Source organism: Triticum urartu, chromosome 1, assembly GCF_003073215.2.
Source record: "Triticum urartu cultivar G1812 chromosome 1, Tu2.1, whole genome shotgun sequence".
In the NCBI taxonomy this organism is placed as follows: Eukaryota; Viridiplantae; Streptophyta; class Magnoliopsida; order Poales; family Poaceae; genus Triticum; species Triticum urartu.
In genome coordinates, this window is record NC_053022.1 from 445,270,559 (window position 1) to 445,294,956 (window position 24,398).

Here is a 24,398-nt window from a genome sequence, read left to right on the forward strand (position 1 = left end):
CAGGCACACGCGTCCAAGAAGGCGGACCTGCGCGTCATGAAGGCGGGGCAGGCCAAGTTCTTCATCGACCTTGACTCCGACGAGGACTGGGCTCCTCCGGCTCCTCCGTCGCGTCGTCGCCGCCACGAGCTCATCAATTTTTGTAGCGCAGGCTCAGGGCCCGCAGACACCCCCTCCCCCCCCTTCCTAGTAGTACAATGTAGATGAACTATGTATGAGACTAATGTAGTATGATGATGAACTATATATGATCAATGTCGCTACAAGTTTCTCCCGCGAATGTTTTTTTTAAAATTTTACAGTTTCATATACGGGGGTTGATCGGCAGCGCACGAATTTGCCCCGCAAATCACATCAGCAGCGAACTGTAAACAAGTTTTGCGGGTTGGCATTATACGAGGTCTGCTAGAAATGCTCTAACCATCCAACCTTGGGTTGGTTTGCAGCTTTTTCTTTTTCTTTTTATATACTAGGTTATTTGACTGAGACTTAGTTAAGTTGACTGAGATCTAGTCATGTCTTTTATAATATATTAGCTTAAAAAATGATCTTATATAATAACAGAGGAAGTTGTATTTAACCAAACGTGAATATTTTAAGGGAAATGTTTGGCTTTAGCCGACGGATCACAAGTGAGAGCGCCGCCTTTTCTATGTCACGAGTGTCTTTTGCGTGACCACGTGATACTCGTGTAACACCCTCGATGCGACTATAGTTCCCACGTGTTGAGGCACGACTTAGAGACATAATCGCATTGAAGGCATATGTCGCAAGTTAGGCAATCTTCACAACATCCCATGTAATATAAAAATAAAGGGGAGATAACATAGTTGGCTTACACTCGCCACGTCAATCAAATACATAAATAACATTACATCATCCAAACACTCATGGCCCGACTACGGCGCCAAAATAAAAGAGAACCCAACATGCGACACGGTCTCAATCACCCCCAACTGGGCACTGTTGTGGAACGTTGCAGAAAACAAAAAATTTCCTACTCGTTTCACCAAGATCCATCTAGGAGTTCATCTAGCAACGAGTGATCGGATGCATCTACATACCTTTGTAGATCGCGAGCGGAAGCGTTCGAAGAACGGGGTTGATGTAGTCGAACACGTCGTGATTCAAATCACCGGAGATCCTAGCACCGAACGGACGGTACCTCCGCGTTCAACACACGTACGGAGCGGATGACGTCTCCTCCTTTCTTGATCCAGCAAGGGGGGAGGAGAGGTTGATGAAGATCCAGCAGCACGACGGCGTGGTGGTGGATGCAGGGCGTCACAGTAGTAGGGCTTCGCCGTGTACTACGAGGGAGAGATGTAACAGGGGAGAGGGAAGCACCAAAGGCTGAGCTCTCAAGTCCTCCCTCTCGTCAACTATATATAGGAGGGCCAAGGGGGGGTGCGCCAGCCTAGGAGATCCAATCTCCTAGGTGCGGCAGCCAAGGGGAGGTTTCCCTCCCCCCCAAGGCACCTAGAGGTGCCTTCCACCATTGGGACTCTTCCCTTAAGTGGAACCCTAGGCGCATGGGCTTTTGGGGCTGGTGCCCTTGGCCCATCTAGGCCAAGGCGCAACCCCTACAGCCCATGTGGCCCCCCGGGACAGGTGGCCCCACCCGGTGGGCCCCCGGGACCCCTCCGGTGGTCCCGGTACAATACCGATAACCCCGAAACTTGTCCCGATGGCCGAAACAGCACTTCCTATATATAATTCTTTACCTCCGGACCATTCCGGAACTCCTCGTGACGTCCGGGATCTCATCCGGGACTCCGAACAACATTCGGGTTACTGCATATACATATCTTCAAAACCCTAGCGTCACCGAACCTTAAGTGTGTAGACCCTACGGGTTCGGGAGACATGCAGACATGACCGGGATGACTCTCCGGTCAATAACCAACAGCGGGATCTGGATACCCATGTTGGCTCCCACATGCTCCACGATGATCTCATCGGATGAACCACGATGTCGAGGATTAAACAACCCCGTATACAATTCCCTTTGTCAATCGGTATGTTACTTGCCCGAGACTCGATCGTCGGTATCTCAATATCTTGTTCAGTCTCGTTACCGGCAAGTCACTTTACTCGTACCGTAATGCATGATCCCGTGATCAATCACTTGGTCACCTTGAGCTCATAATGATGATGCATTACCGAGTGGGCCCAGTGATACCTCTCCGTTATATGGATTGACAAATCCCAGTCTCGATCCGTGTCAACCCAACAGACACTTTCGGAAATACCTGTAGTGCACCTTTATAGTCACCCAGTTACGTTGTGACGTTTGGTACACCCAAAGCACTCCTACGGTATCCGGGAGTTACACGATCTCATGGTCAAAGGAAAAGATACTTGACATTGGAAAAGCTCTAGCAAACGAACTACACGATCTTGTGCTATGCTTAGGATTAGGTCTTGTCCATCACATCATTCTCCTAATGATGTGATCCCGTTATCAATGACATCCAATGTCCATAGCCAGGAAACCATGACTATTTGTTGATCAACGAGCTAGTCAACTAGAGGCTTACTAGGGACATATTATGGTCTATGTATTCACACGTGTATTACGATTTCCGGATAATACAGTTATAGCATGAATAAAGACAATTATCATGAACAAAGAAATATAATAATAATACTTTTATTATTGCCTCTAGGGCATATTTCCAACAGGCACCACTACTGAACATCGGGAAAGGAAACATAGTAACGTTGAGAGTCTTCGTCGAACTCCCACTTGAGCTCATACGCGTCTCCTGGAGCGGAATCATCAGGCCCTGCATCTGGTGTAATAGTAATCTGTGAGCCACAGGGACTCAGCAATCTCGCACCCTCGCGATCAAGACTATTTAAGCTTATAGGTAAGACAAGGTAAATATGTGGAGCTGCAGCAAGCGTCTAGCAAATATGGTGGCTAACTTATTCGCAAAAGAGAGCGAGAAAAGGAGGCAAAGCGCGAGCGAGAAACTAGAGAGCAACCTGCGCAAACATTACTCCAACACCGTGTCCACTTCCCGGACTCCGCTGAGAAGAGGCCATCACGGTAACACACTCGGTTGAATCATTTTAATTAATTAAGGTTCAAGTTATCTACAACCGGACATTAACAAATTCCCATCTGCCCATAACCGCGGACACGGCTTTCGAAAGTTCAAATCCCTACAGGGGAGTCCCAACTTAGCCCATGACAAGCTCTCACGGTCAACGAAGGAATAGACCTTCTCCCAAGACGTTCCGATCAGACTCGGTATCTCGGTTCTTCAAGACACTTCGACAGGTTAAAACAAGACCAGCAACACCGCCCGAATGTGCCGACAAATCCCGACAGGAGCTGCACATATCTCTTTCTCAGGACACACTCAGATGAGCGCTCCATACAACTAAAACCAAACCTTGAGTTTCCCCGAGGGGGCGCTGCACAGGACTCTAGTTTGGACCAACACTCAGAGGAGTACTGGCCCGGGGGGGTTTAAAATAAGATGACCCTTGGGCTATGGAAACCCAAGGGAAAAAAAGACTAGGTGGCAAATGGTAAGACCAATGTTGGGCATTGCTGGAAAGGCTTTAATCAAGGCGAAATATCAAGGGGTTCCCATTATAACCCAACCGCGTAAGGAACGCAAAATCCGGGAACATAACACCGATATGACGGAAACTAGGGCGGCAAGAGTGGAACAAAACACTAGGCGAGAGGCCGAGCCTTCCACCCTTTACCAAGTGTATAGATGCATTAAGATAACAAGATAATATAATGATATCCCAACAAGTAAATAAATGTTCCAACGAGGAACGGCCTCCAATCTTCACCTGCAACTAGCAACGCTATAAGAGGGGCTGAGCAAAGCGGTAATATAGCCAATCAACGGTTTGCTAGGACAATGGTGGGTTAGAGGTTTGACATGGCAATTTGGGAGGCTTGCAAGCGAATGGTAGGCATCGTAGTAATGTCATAGCAAAAGAGCGAGCAAACTAGCATAGCAAAGATAGTAGTGATTTCGAGGGTATGATCATCTTGCCTGCACAGTGTCAGAGTTGACTGGATCCTCGAAAGCAAACTCAACGGGCTCCTCGTTAGCGAACTCGTCTCCCGGCTCTACCCAAACAAGACAAACAAGCAACAAGGATACAATCAACCACGTGCAAACTCAAACAACACGATGCAAAGATGATATGCTATGCGGGATGCAAAATGCAAGATATGACAGGAAATGCATGAACCTGGCCTCAACTTGGAAAACCAAGGGTGCCACTGGAAAGATGAGATGAAATCGCTTGAAAACGATATAAAGAACGCCGGAATCGGAGTTACGGTTTGGAAATGGCAAGCGATTCAGAAATGACACCGGTCTGCGATTTACAGCAAGTAGGCATCTAAATGCAACGAAATGAACATGCTACAGCACCCAAACATGACAACAAAATACATGGCAGGGATGCACACAAGATGCTTAACAAAAGTCTAGCACTGAGCTACGGCCAAATCATCCATTAACAGGTTCAAACAAGCATGGCAAAAATGCATATGATAAATAGATCTCAGACTTAGGGAAATTAACACTTGTCTGGAATTTCAGATCAGGTAGCACTCTTCGGAGCAACAAACTACATGCTACAGGACCTGAACATGGCAAAGTAAAACATGGCATGGAGCTACTCGAAGAGCTTAACAAAAGTCCCTTAGTGACCTTGAGCCAAAAGGGATTAGAAAATACAATTGCAAGCATGTGAACATAGCAAAAACATAATCAGTTTTCATACTTAGTGAAAACTGACACATGCTGAAATATAACTCAAGTAGGCATGTTTACGAGCTCGATGCACTCACTACGGTGCAAGTCATGGCAAGACAATCATACATCTATCAAGAAGGCACAAAATGCAATCTAGACATGGCAAGAAACAATGGCATAGCATGCACGGATCAACTACAACATCACCGGCAAAATTACAAACAAGTTGACAATCTACCTAGATTCACAAAGTAGCAAAAGTAGAACTCGATTGACTCAAGCTAGGGTGCTCCATAATTGCAAACAAAGGCATGGATGGATAGAGCACTACAAGATTAACAAAACATTCTTACTGATCATCCTCAAAAGAGGCACGGATCACTAGGAAACAACATGAACATATGGCATCATGAGATAAACAGCTCCAGGACTTGGTGAAATTACTAAGTCCCTGAAAACAGAATTAGCAAGTGCACCACTTTGCAAGCTTGCACAAGTCACCACACACATCATAAAAATACATGGGTTGCACCTCTGGAGAGATGACAAAACCCTTAATAAAACATATGTAGAGCATCAGGGCATATCATGCACACATTAATCATGGCAAAAATGACAAAAACCTAAATGGAGTAGCAGATCTGACAAATATCTCAAGTAGCCCTCTTCTAACAGCATTTCGGGCATCAAGATGAGCTCCAATGAAAATGATGCAATGGGATAAAATGATGTACTCTCTGAAATGAACATTTTGATATGCTATATGCATGAATCGGAGCTACGGATGCAAAGTTACGGGGCTAGAAAGAAGGGCATATGGATTAGGGTTTTTTGAGAAAAGTCAACCCAAAAAAACAGATCTCACATCTGGACGGCGCGAATTGCGAGGATGGCCGGGGATGAGCTCCTGTTCGCCGGAAAACGGCGAGGATCGCCGGAGTTGACGCGGGGGGGGGGGGGGGGGGGGGGCGGGGGGGACGAACGTAGGCGCGCCCCCCTGCCTCGTGGCTTCCTCGTTGGTTGCTTGACGTCCGATCTGGGCCGGAACGGTGTGGACGGCGGCGGGGCCCGGCTCCCGCGGCGCGGGCGCGCGGTGGCGAGGTCCGGCCGGCGTCGCGGTGGCCGGTGTCGCGGTGGCCGGCGTCGCGGTGCGGCACGGCGGGGCGGCGGAGTCCGGCGAGGATGGGCGGCGTCGGCCGCGGAGAAGAAGGCGGCGCGGGGAGGCGGACGAAGCGGGCGCGCGCGGGGGCCTGGGGGGCGGCTCCAGGCTCCCGCGGGCCGCGGTGGGAGTGGCGGCGCAGGGGCCACGTGGCAGGCGGCTAGAGGCCGTGGGCGGCGGCGGACGAAATGTCCGGCGCGGCGAACATGTCCGGTGCGGGCGAGGTGGATTTTTAGGGTTTTCGGGGAGAAGAAGATCCGAATTCAGGGGGGGTCTATTTATAGGCATAGAGGGAGCTAGGAGAGTCCAAATGAGGTGCGGTTTTTGGCCACGCGATCGTGATCGAACGCTCTAGATGATGGAGCAGAGTTAGGTGGGTTTTGGGCCAAATTGGAAGGGTGTTGGGCTACAACACACACGAGGCCTTTTCGGTCCCTCGGTTAACCGTTGGAGTATCAAATGAAGTTCAAATGATACGAAACTTGACAGGCGGTCTACCGGTAGTAATCCAAGGCTGCTTGGCAAGTCTCGGTGCAATCCGAAAATGTTTAATCCCCGAACACGAAAGAAAGGTAGAAATGACCGCCGGAGGAGAACGAAGCGCCGGAATGCAAAACGGACAACGGGAAAAATGCTCGAATGCATGAGACGAACACGTATGCAAATGCAATGCACATGATGACATGATACGAGATGCATGACAACGATAACAACACACGGAGACAAAGACCCGAACCCGAGAAAATAAATATAACTTAACGCCGGAAACGGCAAGAGTTGAAGTACAAATAGGGAAAATTACATCCGGGGTGTTACAACTCGGGGTAAGCAATCCAAACTTGATGAAAACAAAAGAATGAGTGTCTTTTGCGTGTCTTCTCTCTTTGGTTTTTCGTTTATGCAACATTATGCGCATTGTAAATTTGTCTTTTGCAACAACACTTATGTCAAAAAAGACAAAAATATGTATATATTTTCGACAACATCATTTCTGTCGTAAAAGAAATTCTTACATGACAACACCCATGTAGCAAGCTGCATGCACATTAATCTATCATTTTTTAATCAGCCATCCTAGCATGGAGCATGCCCTGCTGCGTATGACAAGTGAAGACACAAAATTGTTTTAATGGGGAGAGAAACGTGAAGGCGGCCAACCACTTCCCTTTGGAGACGACCCCTTGCAATGTATGGCGTCGGCTTCAAAGTCTCTAGAGGCAGGGTCAGAGCCGAGAAAAGAGCACACTGTGGGTACTCTAAAGGCATCTTCCCTTCGAGTCAACGGTGATTTGCTGCCGAGTCAAGCTCGAGGCGTCTTCCTCTCGACCGGCGGCCGCCACCGCTGCTGATCGATGACGAGCCTTTGGAGTTTGTGGGGAGAGTGGGAGATCCGGGTGCTACTCCTCGGCAGCTTCTCCCTGCAGGTGTTCCTCCTCTTCACCGGCGGCCTCCGCAAGCGCATCGTCGCGTCCTGGCTGCACTTCCTGCTCTGGCTCGCCTACCTCCTCGCCGACTCCATCGCCATCTACGCGCTCGGCTCCCTATCTCGGAGCCAGAAGCTATGCCACCACACCGACGGGGAGGACGGGTTGCACCTCCTCCTTTTGTGGGCGCCCTTCCTCATCCTCCACCTCGGCGGCCAGGACACCATCACCGCCTTCGCCATCGAGGACAACGAGCTCTGGCTCCGACACCTCCTCAGCCTCGTCACCCAGGTCGGCCTCGCGCTGTACGTCTACTGGAAGTCGTGCCCTTCCGCCGCGAGCCTCGTCGCTCCGGCCGTCGTCATGTTCGCCTCTGGCGTCCTCAAGTATGGCCAGCGCACATGGGCGCTCAAATCGGCCAGCATGAGCAGCCTCCGCAGCTCCATGCTCACACGCCCAGACCCAGGACCCAACTACGCGCAGCTCATGGAGGAGTACCACTCCAGCAAGGATGCCGGCCTGCGCGCCGAGATCGTCATCGTCCCCGAGCGGCTGCCCGTAGACGACGTCCACGTCCCGGAGGAGCCGATGGAGTACGAGGAGCTTGTCATCAAGGCGCACATGTTCTTCCACACCTTCCGCCGCCTTTTCGTCGACCTCATCCTCAGCTTCCAGGACCGCACCGACAGCCTCGCCTTCTTCCGCCGCCTGAAGCGCGACCAGGCCTACAAGGTCGTCGAGATCGAGCTCCAGCTCATGTACGAGTCGCTCCACTCCAAGTCGCCCGTCATACACTGCCCCTCCGGCCGCTACCTCCGCGTCTTCACCCTGGCCGCGCCCATCCTGTCGCTCCTCATCTTCTCCAAGGCCGGCAAGGGACGCTACAAGGAGGCCGACGTTGCCGTCACTTACGTCCTCCTTGTTGGTGCCATTTTCTTGGAGATTTACGGCATCATCCTGATGGCCATCTCCTCCTGGAGCTACGCCGACCTGCGGAAGTTGCGCAGATGCCTCCCGGCGGCGAGCAGAGTGGTCTTCCAGGCCGTCAAGTACTTCATGCCGGAGGCGAGGCCACGGTGGTCGAACCAGATGGCCCAGTACAATCTCCTCAGCTACTGCCTCAAGGACAAGTCCACATGGTTGACGAGAGTGCTGGAGAGCCTCGAGTGGGATTACAACATCCGCGTGAAGACAGCGTGGGACAGCTTATGGTACACGAAGCACATCGGGGTGTCCCTGGTGCTCAAGCAGCTCATCTTCAAGCAGCTCAAGGACAAGGCGAACAGCACGATGGATCCAATGAGCTACCGGCGGTTCGGGGATCACCGCGGGCAGTGGATTCTGCAGCGCAAGGGGTGCTACCAGGAGCTCCGGTGGAGCGTGGATGAGGTCGAGTTCGACGAGAGCATCCTCCTCTGGCACATCGCGACCGACCTCTGCTTCTACGACGACGATAACCAAGCGTTCTCAGATCTTGCCCCCACCGGCGCCGGCGGGTCCGCGGACGAGGGCGACATAAACAGCGGGGCCAGGCTGCCGGCGGCGAGCAGGGAGATGGCAAACTACATGCTGTTCCTGCTGGTGATGCGGCCGTTCATGCTGACGGCGAGCATTGGGCAGATCCGGTTCGGCGACACCTGCGCGGAGGCCAAGAACTTCTTGGTGCGGCTGCGGGGAGGCGGGGCACGGGCGGAGGAGCGGCAGGGCGCGAGCGCGCTGGCGGCAGTGAAGGCGGATATCGACCCGCGGAAGGTGAAGGGGGACCGGAGCAAGTCGGTGCTGTTCGACGCGTGCCGGCTGGCAGAGCAGCTGCGCGGGATGGAGGCTAGGAAGCGGTGGAGGCTGGTGGCCGGGGTGTGGGTGGAGATGATGTGCTACGCGGCGGGCAAGTGCAGGGGCAACTTCCACGCCAAGCAGCTCAGCCAGGGAGGGGAGCTGCTCACGGTGCTGTGGCTGCTTATGGCGCACTTCGGCATTGGTGACCAGTACAGGGTCGAGGCCGGCCATGCCAGGGCCAAGCTCATCGTACACAACTAGCGCAAAGTTCGTTTTGCGTCTTAACGTTACATATCCACCCTCCATCCTGGCATCTAAGATGCGTTCAGTTGCTAGCTATGTGTTCGCACTTTTCTGCTATATCCTCTATAACATACTTCCTCCGTCCTATAATATAAAAGCGTGTCAAAAACAATCTTATATTATAGGACGAAGAAAGTATAACAGTAAGCTTTCTAATTTTAAAAAACTTACGTTCAATTTTCAATTGAAGTTTTCAATTAAAATAGTATCACTCAATTTTGACCGGGTCAATAAATTCTCAAAACATTTTTATTAATTTTTTGTATATTACCTAATTTGTAAGGCCACACATTTGATAGCAAAGTAATTTCTAAGTATTCTGAAAATACCATAGTTTTTCCGATTACCGTAGTTTTATTTACTGTGATCTGTTTGACTAGCATTAGAAATTGTGTTATTAAAACTAGAGTATCTTCAAAATCATAGTATTTCCTTTGTATAAAAAAAGAACCTGGACCTCTTTTTAAAAAACTGAGCAAGCGAAAAACGAGCCCGTCGCTATCTTCTTCCTCGCTTCAAGCCGCCGCCGCCGCTCTCCTGTTCTTGGAGATCGTCTCCGTCGGCGCCCATGGACAAGACACGACGATGGATAGAACAGCGATTAGTATGTTGTCCTTCATCCTCCAACTTGCGCTCCTCCCTCTGTTTCCGATTATCCTTCAAATAGTCTCCTCCTGATCTACGTCTTCTCCCTCACCGGCGGTGCCTCCCCTCCACGCCGGCTCTACCTTTTTTCACACCTCTCGATGCTCTTGGCTGAATTATATGCACTCTGTTCCCCAGAGGGCACACCTCTCAATGCTCTTGGCTGAATTCTCCGCTCTCTTTTCTTCTCGAGGAGTCGCATGGCATGTTTGCTTGCCGAGGATGAGAGACTGGACTGGAGGCTGGGATCAGTTAGGAAATATGGAGTATATATAGACCAATGAAAAAGTTACTCTCATGTTAGTCTCCCGGCCTTTTTCTTTCTTGCTTGATGTTTCATGTTCCATGCATGTCATATGTTTGAAGAAATGCCCGTGAGAAGCCACCACCTACCGGATCCACCATAAAGGCATCGAGCTTGGCCACGCGGTTCTAGATTGCGTGCAGCTTCTGGTGCCCCTCAACAGTGGTGCATCGCCAGCTACGCCGGCACGTCCTAGCTCCAGGCGCAGCTCCTGGTGCCCCTCAACGGCAATGCAGAAGACGGCTAAGGAGTTCATGAGGTGACGCGCCGCGTGTAGTGGTTGTTGGACTGCCTCGCCGAGCTTTATGCATGGGCGTTCATTTTGGCCATGGCCTTCGTGCATGGCCGTTGAGTTTGCAACGGCCTACTAGACAGGAAATAACGGCTAGCTAGCAAATTTACTTAGCCAAACAGCTTAAAGTATTCTTAATACTCTAAATTACTCTGATATGTTAAAACTGTAGTATCCTGCACCTATAGGCTAAGATACTGCAGTTTTCAATACTTTGTTGTCAAACGGGGCCTAATTGGTATTTACTCTGGTAATCCAATTGGTTGTAGCATTTGTCTTGGATCAGCGACAACTGAACACTGTCGTCCAAATTACTCTGTATCGACCTAATACTAATTTGTAAGTGACAGTGATTCGTCCAATTTTACCGTGTGGAACAACTTCTACGCAGTATAATACTTTAAAACACAGTATCGACCAAACTAAAGTATACCTGCCGAATGGAAAAATTGCACATCATATACACAAGAACAAACTTTATGTATGCAAGTAATTCTAGATGCAAAGCCAATGGAACGGCAGAACCGTTTGGGTAGCAGGTCCACGAGAGACTGCAATATCAAATAAGAGTAACTTATAACAGCAGACAGATGACTCATAAATCATACTGTGTCCTCAACGGTATGTTCATGCATATTCATTCATGTCATCATTAGCATAAGGTATGGAAACTGAAAATTCTGGCCCTCCATACCAGGCATGTATGTTGACTAGGTATCGACCCTATATCCTCCTACAAATAAGGCTCAAGAGTCTGACAAAATTCTTCCTAGACTACACATTAGAGTGCAACTATGCCAAATCATCATCAGTTTACTTGTGACAAGATCGCTGCCTTGGCCAGCGGAGGGTGAAGAATCATCAAACAGTGATGGAAAAAAGAATGCAAGATCCTATGCCTGCTTCTTGTCTAGGTTTGCAACCGCCTGTTTCTGGCGCTTCTCCCATGCTGGCATCTTGCCTGGGAATGCCCATCGCAGAAATCGCTCCCATCCATAGCAACCACAAAACATAAGCATAGCCCAGAGCAGCAGTTTGCCCCTCATTCCTTCAGGCAAGGGCTCAAGCTTCATGTAGTCGTTCAGATCCCTGAACATATCCGATGTGATCACCGTGAAGAAAACAACAGCGGAATAGAGAGCATACTTGAATGGCTTGTTCTCCGATATGCTCTGGTTGAATGGGTGGCCCATGTAGTTCACAGCAAAGGTTGCCACCTGGATCATCATGTTCACCATGTATGAAACTGTGTTGACCAGGTTTGGATGGAACTCTGAATCAGGCTCAATGCATTCCTCTGGCATATACTTGGATGCTAAGTTGACAGCTGACATCAAGAAGAACAAGTGCATTGCAAACTGGCCGAGAATGGAAAGGAAGACGTATGCACAGAAGATGTTAGGATGGGGGCGCTCTGCCGACAGTGCTTGAAGTGGGCGAGCATGGGAAATGAAGAGGAAGAATGCTGCAGTGAAGACACCACTGATTGTAGCTTGGACATCACCCAGTTTCACACCATCCAAGTACATTACACTGAGAACGTATGCTGTTGCAAGGCAGTTGAGTCCAAGAATCTTGAACATTTGGAGTGTAGTGACTAGGGTGCTTCGCCCCTGGCGGATGATATCAAGCGTGGGGGCAACAGAGGCATGCTTTGCTGTGAAAGGTGAGGCCATGGATGCATCCCCAAGCTTTACAATCGGTGCTGAGCGGCCATCACTTTCATCATTCATTTCATCTAACATCTTCTGCAGCTTTTCACGCTGTTTCTCAGCAGCAGTCAAGGGGCGGCTGCTGGGTGCTTTAGCGGAACTGCTAGCTGGTGGAACCAATTGTGATGATGACTCGTTAGCAGGTTTCGGTTTTTTCAGCTTCCCTGATTTGCTTTCAAGTTTGGATGACTGAGATTTCGAGCCAGCTTTCTGCACCGGTTCAGCATTTAACAGAGCTATGCCAACATGTGCCTGAAAATTAAGAATTTCACATCAATATATATTGTCATAAGGTGTATAACATATATCCAATCTTCCATTGGTAACACTCAAGAACAGAAACAATAGCTAACAAAACAGTAGATAGGACTGCCCAGGTCAAGAAATTTATCAAGTAACCTTTGAGTGTCCTACAGCGAAGGCCGCAGAACAACTATATTCAGAATAAGGTTGCAGAACAATTATATTTCAGATTATTGGCAAAGCGGAACCAAATGCCAGGCTAATATAGGTCCAGCCTGCATAAAAAAAATACATGGACATGCGTTTGTGGCTCAAACTGGCTAGATATGTTCAATATGCTATGCTTCTCATACCCCACTAATTAAAACAAGTGCAAGAAGTTCGGTTCAATTTTACAGGCTTATCAGACAATAAAAGTATTACCAAGACGCTAACTTACAACTAATACTTGCTTCTCCAACCATTGCACAGTGGACTCCTTGTATAACGTCTTCCAACCAACTTTGTGGGCATGGTGTGCTCATAAGCTGCTCCATAGGAGCTTACTACCCTAGGTCTGAGTTCTCTGCACTGCAGGATGGCAGGCAAACTGGTGAAGTGAATGGCTGTAGCCATAATAATAGGTGGCTGGATTGCATCTTTGCATAAATGTACGAACACCAGAGATGACCACAGCAAAAACAGAGCATGAGCTAAGGCCTACTCATTCTCGGAAATGCAGGCAAAAGATCTAGAAGGCAAAGGACACAATAATCCAGAGTTATTGTGTTTTTCTCTTCTATGTCTGCGGCTTTCTTCTCTGATTTCATTCTTGTATGCAGTTGGGTGATGGGGGGATTGAAATTGATTTCCAGATCTCTAATCTGTAGCTTCTTGCTCATAATTTTTATTTTTATTAACTTCGGCTAACCGAGACAACCAAAACAAACAATTTCAGTGTTTCAGATTAGGTGATTCCTTCCTATGTGATTCATTTGGCTTCCATATTGTAGAGGCCAAAACAGATTTTTAGCAAATAATCTGAATTAACCGAAGGAGTAACTGTTTCTGTGGAATGAGCATATGTAAATGAAAGACAAAGTTGTAGTAAGAAATATCAGACCAAAGTTGCCAGACAAGTTCAAGATCAAGTCAATCATTAGCATGAGTTCCATATTCGGCTTCCTTTCTAAGAATCATAGAGAATATATACATAAGGACAATGTTGTAAGAAGAATATCACATTGAAATCGCCATACATGTTTGAGATCAAGTCAATCCCTGGCATGAGTGCATGACTAACAACCATTTGTGTCATTGTGTGTGTAATGAGCATAATCATAACATTGAATAATTATGAGAAAAAAGAGCAGATTAAACCAGGATATGAGCCAGGTACAGACCTGTTTCAGTGCACCAACATCATTGGTTCCATCTCCACACATCAGTGTCATCCTCCCAACAGTCTTAAATGTTGTCAGTACAAGTTCTTTCTGTTCAGGAGCAACGCGCGCAAAAACCTGAAACAACGACGCTTATAATGTAAATCAGGGCCTTCATAGTTTGAGAAGGTATGCAATCTGTTCTCACTTACCTTCACATGAGGAATGACTTGGACAACAACATCGGTCCTTTGTAGCATTTCAAAGCAGTCCCCACTAATGCAAAGATCGTGTGATTCTGATAATTCTTTAACCTCCTCAGCTCTACAAAACAATAATGCAAGATATTAGAAATGTCACCAAACAAGATATATGTTTACATAGTTCGCGCGATAGCATAGATGAGGGAGTATTCGGAGTCCCTCCACTCCAGACTCGGCTCCCGAAGCTGCAGGCTAAAAAAATGGAGCTGGGAAATAAGGGCTCCGCAGATCCTGTAATTCCGCGGAGCTGGTGGATAGCCAAACAGGCCCGAAGTCATAGTTACATAGTCCTATTTACATATGCAGTGGGGGGAGGAGAAGTTTGGAATGCTAATAGGAAATCCAGCAGATCTTCCTTTTCCATTTTTCTAGCAAATAAAAAAATTGTCTCCTAACACCAATGCGTAAACATCTCTTTCTTTTCCAATGGAAAAAAGAATAGACATGATAACCCTGAATAGCAAGAATCTTTGCCAGGGTACCAACTTAAAAATTATAGAAAAGCTTAATACAAACACTAAGCACTCATCATAGCAGAACCCATTGCATATAAATTGTTACCTGTATGGAACTCTATCAGTTTCATCGGGAGAAACCCACTCAAATCCACTAGTCTTCATCCGTGTTAAAATTAGAACCGGCTTCGAACAGATATTCACTTGGCTAGCAACATGACAAGCAGTCAAAGCTTGGTCCCCAGTGATCATAACCTAATACATCAGGGAGGTGATGAGCACTTTAATCAAACAAAACAGAAAAGTTCCATTGTAATTATTCACAGGTTATTGCTACTGATAAATCAATAGGTACCAAAGCTTTGGTCATATTACTGGTGTAAAAACACTTCGCCCAGGAAATGTTTAAGGAAGCATGAAGATGCTTAGTTGACACTACAGAATGACAAGTAACTTTAAGAATGGGATATACCAAGTCATGGGAAGATTGTTCCAGTTCAAGCAAGACAGCGGCAGAATCACTCCTTATAGGACAGTTGAAGACCTGGTTGCAAAAATGACCCAACAAAACCATTTAAAAATCTTCAAATAAGTTATTGGAGCATAATTTCACTATTTTAGGGTTAGTTACCGCAAAACCAGCAAAAATTAAGTCACTCTCCACTTGATCCCTTTCCAGACTTCTAGCTTCACTAACCTGTTAATCAAATACCAGGACGTCAAACGACTCGTACCAGATAAACTTCTAGTACAAATTCAAACAAAAAGATATCAACTAAGAATAAAATGCAACTACTTGCGAATGCCCAGGCCTAATATTACTTACACTGAAGGAAAACAACTTGCAACTATGTTCTTCTAAAAATGTTAGTAACATGAAAGTTACGAATTGCTAATATAGTAATATCTCACTGGCTTCCAAGTAAATATGCATATAAAACATCACAGTTCACAACTATCTAAGCAATGAATGATTTTCTGATAACTGCTGATCGCAACGCCGTGGACAAAGTAACACTACCAATATCTACAGTGCGGACCTACGATCATCAAAACAAGGGAACATCACTATCCCACAACACCTGGAGACTTGCTACTTCACCCTTCTACGAAACAGTACTAGTAGCTTAATTTGCTAACATGCTGTGCATCAGTTAAACACATGGGTATATATTGAGATGGATGCTGATTTATTCCCCACTAGTGTTTTTTGCGTTTCAATGTTAACACAACGCTAACCACCATACTTTAAACTAGTTTGTCAGCACCAATTCATATGATTCCAGTGTCTAGTGCTAATGGCAGAGAATTTTCACCGCAAGCTACATGCATGCAGGATACCACTGGATCATCTGCGAAATTAAACTCAAAAGGAAAATTGACTGATAGTTGGAACTCACATGGTTCCTACACAACAAATAAAGAAAGGTTGAAAAGAAAGTGTTGCTCCTTGATCTTTACTTAAAATGCTATGCTATCTAATGGCTTGGGAAATTTAGACAAACAGTAGTACTAAAAGAAAAATAAAGGAACCATTATACTTCAATGAGAACTTACAGGCATCTCCGGAAGCAGTTTGTACGCAAGAGACAAGACCCGGGAGCCCTGACGCGTGTATTTTTTGTATGTTTCCACATATGCAGCAGGTAGATCAACTAACCTCTCCTGAATGGTCTCCGGTGCACCCTGGAAACCACAAAAAAAATAAAAAGGCGATATTCTTAACAGTTAACTGGAAAAGGTCAAACAAAACAAAAGATGGAACGAGTTCAAGTTGGAGAAAATTCCTTATTTGACACTATCTTAAAATCTGCTTCCTTATTTGACACTGAAAAAAAATTCTTCCCTATTTGACACAAGTTCTAAATTTTATTCCCAATATGACATTTCCGTTCATTTTGAGCCTAAATGACACCTGAAAAGACTCTTTTGCCCCTCATGTGGTATGTGTGTGGGGGGCAATAGCGCCCACACGCATCACCAATGCGAGGGCAGGAGCACACACGCAGCAACACATACACATGCACCAACACACACGCACACGCACACGCACGCAACAACACGCACGCGCACACACACGCAACAACACGCACGCGCACACACACACACACACACACGCAGCAACACACATGCACGCGCACGCACACACGCAGCAACACACACGCACGCAGCACACACACACATACACACACACGCAGCAGCAGCACACACGCAGGCAGCACATAGGCACGCAACAGCACACACACACGCGTGCACGTACACACGCAGCGGCGCACATGCACACACACATGCAGCAGCAGCACACATGTGCGCTCGCACCCACACACGCAACAGCACACGCGCGCGCACACACATACCACATGACGGGCAAAATCGTCTTTTCAGGTGTCATTTAGGCTCAAAATGGACGGAAGTGTCGTATAGGGAATAAAATTTAGGACTAGTGTCAAATAGGGAAGAAAAACTTTTCCAGTGTCAAATAAGGAAGCAGATTTTAAGATAGTGTCAAATAAGGAATTTTCTCTTAAAGTTGAGGATCGCGACCAGAAAAACAGCTTAGACAGGCCTGCTCTGATGGGCCACAAATTATTCAAAAGGAACATAGCCAAAGACTATTCTCTGAACTAGGTAACTCAGGAGTTACAATCATTCAACTTTTTGTTTGTAGCTCAATTTCAGTTCTCAACACACTCAATATATAGAACTAAAAAAACAAAAGGATGGATTGAACCATTGACTCATCTTGTTGTAATACTTTTGGTGGGATAAAATATAATAATTTAAACCAATGGATGGTCTCTTTGTGGCCACTCAACTGGCTAAGTTATCTTTATTTTACATAACTAAATAAGAATTGGGGAAAAAGAAAACAACAAGGCATAAATAGATTACTTATATGGTGGATCCCGCTTCGTTTTCCATCTAAAACATAAGGATTGCAAAGATGGCAAACCACCAATGGCCAAACACATCCACAAGGAACCCAAGCCCAAACCCTCTGAAGATCATTTTTTATTTCCTTTGCTCTAAAAGTAATTTAGAGATGTCCATGAACAAGAGGACACTAATTTCTTCATGCCAAAATCATGAAACAAGGCCTAAAGAAGCAGTTTCTGAACAATCCCAAGTGTCTAAGAACCGGATCGATAATTTCATTTAGACTGTGGTAGCCTTACCTTTATGAAAGCATAAAATTTCTCCTGGATACGGACAATAACAGACATTCTCTTCAAGTGAGAAGCAAAGTGATATCTGTGTACAATCTGTACAGGTTGGCCACCAGGCCTGCAACGAAGACTAGTCAGCTAAAATCTTTTAATATCCAAGTAAAATATATAATAACTCCTCATGATATTACTGGACTGAGTTCAGAAAAGGGAAAGGATAGTCATTGTTGGCAGCATGTTATTATAAGTCTATAATCAGAGGTAAGATAGTTAAGAACTCAAGATGGGGTGTACCACACCTTTACCACATATACAATAAGAAATTTCTCGCTGGTGTTAACCAAGGTATCAAAAAAGTATTAGTCAATCAAAGATCCAACTGATTCTATGTTTGCATTGCAAAATACAATAATGATTCATGAATAATAATTTTCCCATAAAGTAGTAATACTCCCCTGTTCTACTATAACTGTCCTCAGCTCACCATGCAATGCCAATGCATGCCCCTACCAATATTCAGACTAAAAACCTACTAACCTTTTTTTAAAGCATTTAAGCAAGGGTGAGTGGAACCACAACAATCACTAAACTTGATTTCCTCAGCGGGGAGATAATTTGAAACAGATTCTCCCAGGGCGGGGGACAATTACAGTGCATGAAGGGAGTAGGACTCAAGACTAGTTGAATTACAAACAGGGAAACTTCAATAATTTCAATTTGTTTGATGGAATAAAAGAACGCCTATCATCTTCATAAAAAAATCGAAGCCCTAATAGGCCCTTGATACCATGTTATGGGGGCAGCAGACTTGATCTATTGCCAAGGCTCCAGGGCCATATATACACAAGTAGAGGACATAAACTAGGAATCCCGAAATACAAAAAAGGAACTACAAGAAACCTAGTACAATACATATCTCTCTCTAACAACTTAATCAAGTGTGCAATTGCTGACATAATTATATATGCGCAACAAGAGATGATAGCTTACCTCCTAAACATGGCTTTCTCATCAGAGGTGTAGATCCAGTCTATGCCTTTTATTGCAGCTTTTTCAAGGGGGTCGCCAACCTTTAACAAAATGGAATATACCATTTAGAAAGGCATGTAAACTTCTTTGATTATGCTTCATGTAGACAGCTATTGGTGCTTATCACACAACACATACCAGTTTGTTGTCCACAAATACCAATGCATGGCAGCTGGATAGCACTTCTTGAATGCGGAGAGGCAACTTATTTGCGTCAGATATTAATTCTGCGTCGCTTTCCAAAGTAACAACTCCTTGGAACTCCTGAAATACGGGGTTCATTTGTTAACAAACCTCCAACCAAATGTTTTTTTATAGACAAGAACATAGTTCACCATATCGTCCGATGTCAATGTTCCAGTCTTATCGAAGCAGCATATGTCAACCTGGTAGGAGAGAACTTGTAAGAGCTTGTACAGAAAGAAGAAAGAGGAGCACAACATGGTTCTCTTCCTAACCTTCCCAGCAAATGGTATTCTGAATGGTTCCGTGCAGAAAATGCCACGCCGTACTAAAGCAATTAAAGATGTATTGACTGCTATGGACAGCTCCATTGGCAGTTCAGGAGGAATCACAGAAGTCAGAATCAGTGAACAACTTAAAAAAAGTTTATATCTGCTTCTTGTGGGATCCTCCAGTCCCTATATATGAATACACAGACACTATAACGATAAAACAAAGTACATAATTTAAAAAGATAGTATGCAACTGAAAGATCAATGGATTTATCGATGGTGTTGCTATCTGATATTACCTTCATAAGCACATAGCCTGATGCAATTATCGCAAAGAATAGCAAAAATAGTATAAACAACCCACTTTCCTTGCTATTTGCAGTAACCTGTCACACAGATCAAATGTTAGCTTTAAATTTGCATACTCAGAAGTCAGATTTATTTTTCATTCAGGAAAGGAAGTTACCCTCTCAGTTGAGAATAAGATAGTTCTCATCAATTTTCCCTGGCTAGTCTCAAATCCAGTTCTCAATACAAAAGCTACACAACCACCATCAGGTGCCCGAAGATTTACAGACTGTATAGAAGAAAAGGAGTCAACGATACTATAAAGCTATCAAGGATAGCTCTCGTTAGCATAACAGATATATGATACATCTACCTTATCTGGCGTGTGTTGCAGTATCTTCGTGCCACCAAATAGGATATGATTCTTATCTCTCTTTATCGATAACATTTCGTCAGGGCCACGGCCAGCAACTGAGACCTATATAGGAGAAGATGATCATTCAGAGCTAGAGCAAGATGAACAAAATACTAGGGGTAGTAATAAAACATGTCTCGGAAAAGGAAAAACGGTACTTAGATGCTATAGTTGGATTAACACAATATACTTAATCTGTCTTGGAAGCATACTTTTCTGACAAGAATCGTTTGGGCAGGTAAATTTCGGTAGAAAAATGGAAAAGAAGCAGTTTTATTCTGCTTAACCACATATTGGCTCTTTCTTTCTTTTTTGAGAATAATACCAGCTCATTCAGTTAGAGGTGATGTTTGAACCCCATCATTTATGTTACAGCCACATTGTCTCCTCAAATGGTGGGCTGGAAACCCTTCTTATATTACCTATATCATTGCTACCTTGTACCTTGCTCACACGCATAACTGCATAAGGTATTTGTTAAGTAAACCAATTTCCATATTTTAATATTACATGCAAACCATTATTTTATATCTAATATATGCATGTTTGGTGTACAATTAGAAATGTAAGTATATTTCAAAGGAGTGTGCATGCAGCTTTCTAAAAAGGAATATTTGTTGAAGGTCTGAATGGCACATCAGAACAGGAATGTTTCACTCCAAATTAGGAATGAAAACAACTTGCAGAATGGAACTAGCGAGTATGATTCCATCTTATAAAAACAAGTATGATTGGAAGTCCTAATTACCCCAAACAAAAGGAAGTCATATAATTAGCACGATCAGAAGAGGGGGGGTGGGTGATAGAAGAAAACCTTCCATTGCGGAGTAGACTCTCCTGTAAGAATAGCTTCATTCACTATGGCAGATCCAGCCAGTAATAGCATATCTGCTGGTACAGATCTATCTTCACCAGTAGGCGAGCGGCCTATTGACACAATATCTCCAGGTAGTAGTTCTGTGCCTGAGATTTTAACCCATCTGAATAAATAAATGCACTATTAGGATGTGATATATACTTGAACAGTGTAAGCACTAATTCAAATGAATAAGGCATACTTTCCACAGCGGTAAGTCAACACAATCTGATTATCAACTTTCACACGCCTAAGCTCAGTCAATGTCTTCAATCTATTCTTTGCCATAGTAGACTCAAATAGGAAGAGCATGAAAAGTGTAAACAAACTGTAGTACCAATACTCATCCAGACACCAAAGGCCAACACAGAAAACCTGTAGAGTAAGAGCTCACTGTTGGAAAAAGAAAAGACATATAAGCAAAATGCAGGTCAAGTGAGAAATAGACTAACCTGGAAAACGAAAAAGGGCTCCATGCATTGCTCCTTCATTAATTTCTGAAATGTGGGCTGTGGATACTCAAATCTAGAGGAAACAATTTACAGGCATTAGCCACTATAGCTAAACAGGTGTATGACAAAAGCTTAAGCATGCAAAGCTAGATATTCGATTCAATACACTGTAGCAAAATACTGATATACAGAAAATTCTCCTTGATCACATTAAAGTGCATCAAGCATCAACCTCCATTGCCAATATTTGAACTTTCCTAGACAGATAGTTTATGTTTACTTTACAGTAGGTTCTCCTAGAAAATGCCACTACAGAAACATGTTTTGCACCCATTCAATATTTATAATTCGTTCCAGAACAGCAACATATTTCTTATTTAAGTGATTTTACGATATTTTGCATGCATGAGAATTGAATCCTATACATAACTAAGTAGGTGATTCCCACTAACCTACTTTTCTCAACATGCAAACATGACACCTTAACATGAAACCATTCATGGGAAAGGTCCAACTCAGCATGCAACCATGCATGGGAAAAGGTCCAAGTCAACATGCAACCATACATGGAAAAAGTCTCAAGTCATTTCCATTTTATTATACTATATACTTATATTCAAAAAATATTTTACAACTATATACAATAATCAAATACAGTAAATCATATGTATTCTCTGTTTCAATTCTCATATTATAAACCCAAATATTCATGGTCCATACAGTAAAATCTCATCAAAATATATTACAAGCAATTCCAGCAGCAGTGTGGGGCATCATAAATTTGCACATTTGCGGTGAACATATTTATGAATGCTCCAAATTCCTTCAGCTACTATTTATAGTTTTGGCTCTATTTGGCTAATGGTTTATGCATTGTAATGTACAAGAGGCTGCTATGACTGCATGTCAGCATGTGTGATAAGAAGGAACGTAGCACATCAACAAGATTTCTCTACTTTCTTGCCAATATAATCTCTTTTTTCATACCATGTACATTTTACATAAGTCGATTTGGGAGTTCCCTATCGAATTGCACATTTTTCAGGGAACTATTCCGCTACAATGTAGCAACTCTAGAAATAAAGAACAAGAGAAAACCAAGCGGAAGCTACAGTTCATGATTGTGCCATCTATATCAACAACTATGATAAGTGATCAATTTACAGTCCTCTACCTCAACTACTGAAAGAGTGTACAAACAGGGAGCAAAACAGCAGCTTACATGTTTCTCCCCCACTTGTCCATAGCAGTGTTAATCTTGGCCTCTGTTCCATACCCGGTGCCCTTGATATAATGCCCAAATAAGTCCTTTGTCGGGTAACGGAGCTTGAAAAAGTTATCCTTCTCTGCCGAATAAAAGAATCTCTGCTTCCGGAAATCAAAGTAGATCTCCTCCGTCTCACCTGAAGTCAACGATGAGGCAACCTGAACAGACACCCAAACCACACTCAGTGACCAAACATCGAAAACACTACCAGTTCACAGCAAAACCAGAACTAACTCACAGTTTTCTGTATATGCAGAGGCACAATTTCTTTTGACCCCAGGAACTTCGCTGGGATTACTTTGCACGCGTTCGCCGCATGGATATCCTTAACCTGCAACGTAAGCAAGTGTAAGATGTTTAACCCAATATAGACTGCGCACCAGACAGATGAGGATAATGTTGATTATGTGGGGGGCGAGAGGTGGTGTCTTGCCTTGGAGTGCCCGACGAAGGCCCGGAAGTCGACGGACCAAGCGGTGAAGAGGAACGCGAGGATGTGGGAGGCGGAGAGCACGCCGAGGATGACGAGGGCATCGGTGAAGTCGAGCGCCGGGACGGCGAGCAGCAGCCAGAGCGCGTAGAGCGCGAGGAAGGGCCAGAAATCGAGGCGCGCCGTCCAGTGGCGCCGCCGCAGCAGGTCCACGCCCTCCACCGACTTGCCGTTCACCTCGAACCGCGCCATGCCGGCGCCACGACCGCCCGGATCGGAGGGGAGACCTGCGGGGTCGCCGGGGGGTTGCTCAGATCGGGTCTCGATGCGAGTCGGAGAAGGGGGCGGCGGGCGGGAGTTTGGAGGGGTTTACCAGCTCGGTTTCGACGGGATCGGATCGGCGGCGGGGTGCGGCGGTGGCCGTGCTGGCGGCCGACGCGCGAGGGGTTTTCCGCCGCCGCTGCTGCTGCGGTGCTGTGCTCTGTTGGCTCGTCCTCTACCCCTCGGAGGGCCGCTTGCTAGCAGTTTTACGGTGGGGAATCTCACGGGGTCACGGCGATCTGAATTCTCACGAGTGACTTTTTCTTTCTGCCACGTTTCCATGCTACTTACTCCATAAAGAGAGGCAATCAGGCAAAGCTAAAGCTAAAGATGTCTGATTTTGTGTTTTAATGGACTGTACTTAGCAAAAGACAAAGTTTATACATGAAAATCAAAACCATGTATAAAATCCAGTGTTAAGTGTAAGATGGCATTTTGTAAGCGGTGTCAATTTTTTGAATATAATCCGTTTGAAATATGGTTGAGGGCGCAAAATTATTTGTTCCTTCGCAAATCTGTGTGACATTCTTTCTACGCGGTTTCGTAGAAGAGCAAGAATTAGTCATCAAAAATCTATCACCGACATACAAAGTATACTTCGATCGCATGCGATATTCTTTATGAAATATTTGGCCTGATGGGATGTGACCACAAAAATTATGAATGTGTTATGCACTCATGATATACTTTTTTTAGATGAAAAAGGTTCGAGAAAGAGCTCAGTTTTGAATTAAACAAATTTTATGAATGTGCTACTCGTATTATACTCTCTTCGTTCCTAAATATTTGTCCTCCTAGAGATTTTAACAAGTGACTACATACAGAGCAAAATGAGTGAATCTACACTCTAAAATATGTCTATATACATCTGTATGTGGTAGTTCATTTGAAATCTCTAATTCGACAAATATTTAGAAACGGTTGGAGTACTTTTTAGATGAAAAAGGCAACTCGGGGTTTTCACCTGGGAGGTAGAGGGGAAGGGGGAAGTAGACCTGGCGGGCGCGCTCCAGAAAGGTGAGCGGCGCCCGCAGGCATC

General features: G+C 45.3%; 2 protein-coding genes across 2 annotated transcripts; one reads left to right on the plus strand and one right to left on the minus strand.

The window, feature by feature from the left end:
* Nucleotides 1-7,048: 7,048 nt before the first annotated feature.
* Nucleotides 7,049-9,588, plus strand: LOC125517460. The gene has a single exon (XM_048682661.1). It carries the CDS (start codon nt 7,254-7,256, stop codon nt 9,360-9,362), a length of 2,109 nt encoding a protein of 702 aa, XP_048538618.1. The 5' UTR covers nt 7,049-7,253; the 3' UTR covers nt 9,363-9,588.
* Nucleotides 9,589-11,236: 1,648 nt separating this feature from the next.
* LOC125517450 (probable manganese-transporting ATPase PDR2) lies at nt 11,237-23,594 on the minus strand. Its single transcript, XM_048682654.1, has 22 exons — nt 23,412-23,594; nt 23,042-23,325; nt 22,847-22,939; nt 22,564-22,766; nt 21,342-21,414; nt 21,092-21,264; nt 20,848-21,013; nt 19,992-20,096; nt 19,797-19,907; nt 19,630-19,716; nt 19,334-19,516; nt 19,211-19,261; nt 19,014-19,139; nt 18,837-18,916; nt 17,856-17,964; nt 16,237-16,365; nt 15,311-15,376; nt 15,152-15,223; nt 14,786-14,934; nt 14,174-14,285; nt 13,983-14,099; nt 11,237-12,609 (listed from the first exon to the last, which is right to left on the minus strand). The coding sequence occupies exons 2-22, from the start codon at nt 23,288-23,290 to the stop codon at nt 11,539-11,541; spliced, it is 3,525 nt and encodes a 1,174-aa protein (XP_048538611.1). The 5' UTR covers nt 23,291-23,325; nt 23,412-23,594; the 3' UTR covers nt 11,237-11,538.
* Between the last annotated feature and the right edge of the window lie 804 nt (nt 23,595-24,398).

Bases quoted from the DNA above. Each gene is read 5' to 3' on its own strand.
- LOC125517450 (XM_048682654.1), bottom strand. From the start codon at position 23,290: ATGGCGCGGTTCGAGGTGAACGGCAAGTCGGTGGAGGGCGTGGACCTG. The intron at 21,415-22,563 runs GTAAGCTGCTGT...TGTTTCCTCTAG, and splicing joins GACAAGTGGGGGAGAAACAT to ATTTGAGTATCCACAGCCCA. The intron at 18,917-19,013 runs GTATGTGTTGTG...ATTTTGTTAAAG, and splicing joins TATTTGTGGACAACAAACTG to GTTGGCGACCCCCTTGAAAA.
- LOC125517460 (XM_048682661.1), top strand. From the start codon at position 7,254: ATGACGAGCCTTTGGAGTTTGTGGGGAGAGTGGGAGATCCGGGTGCTA.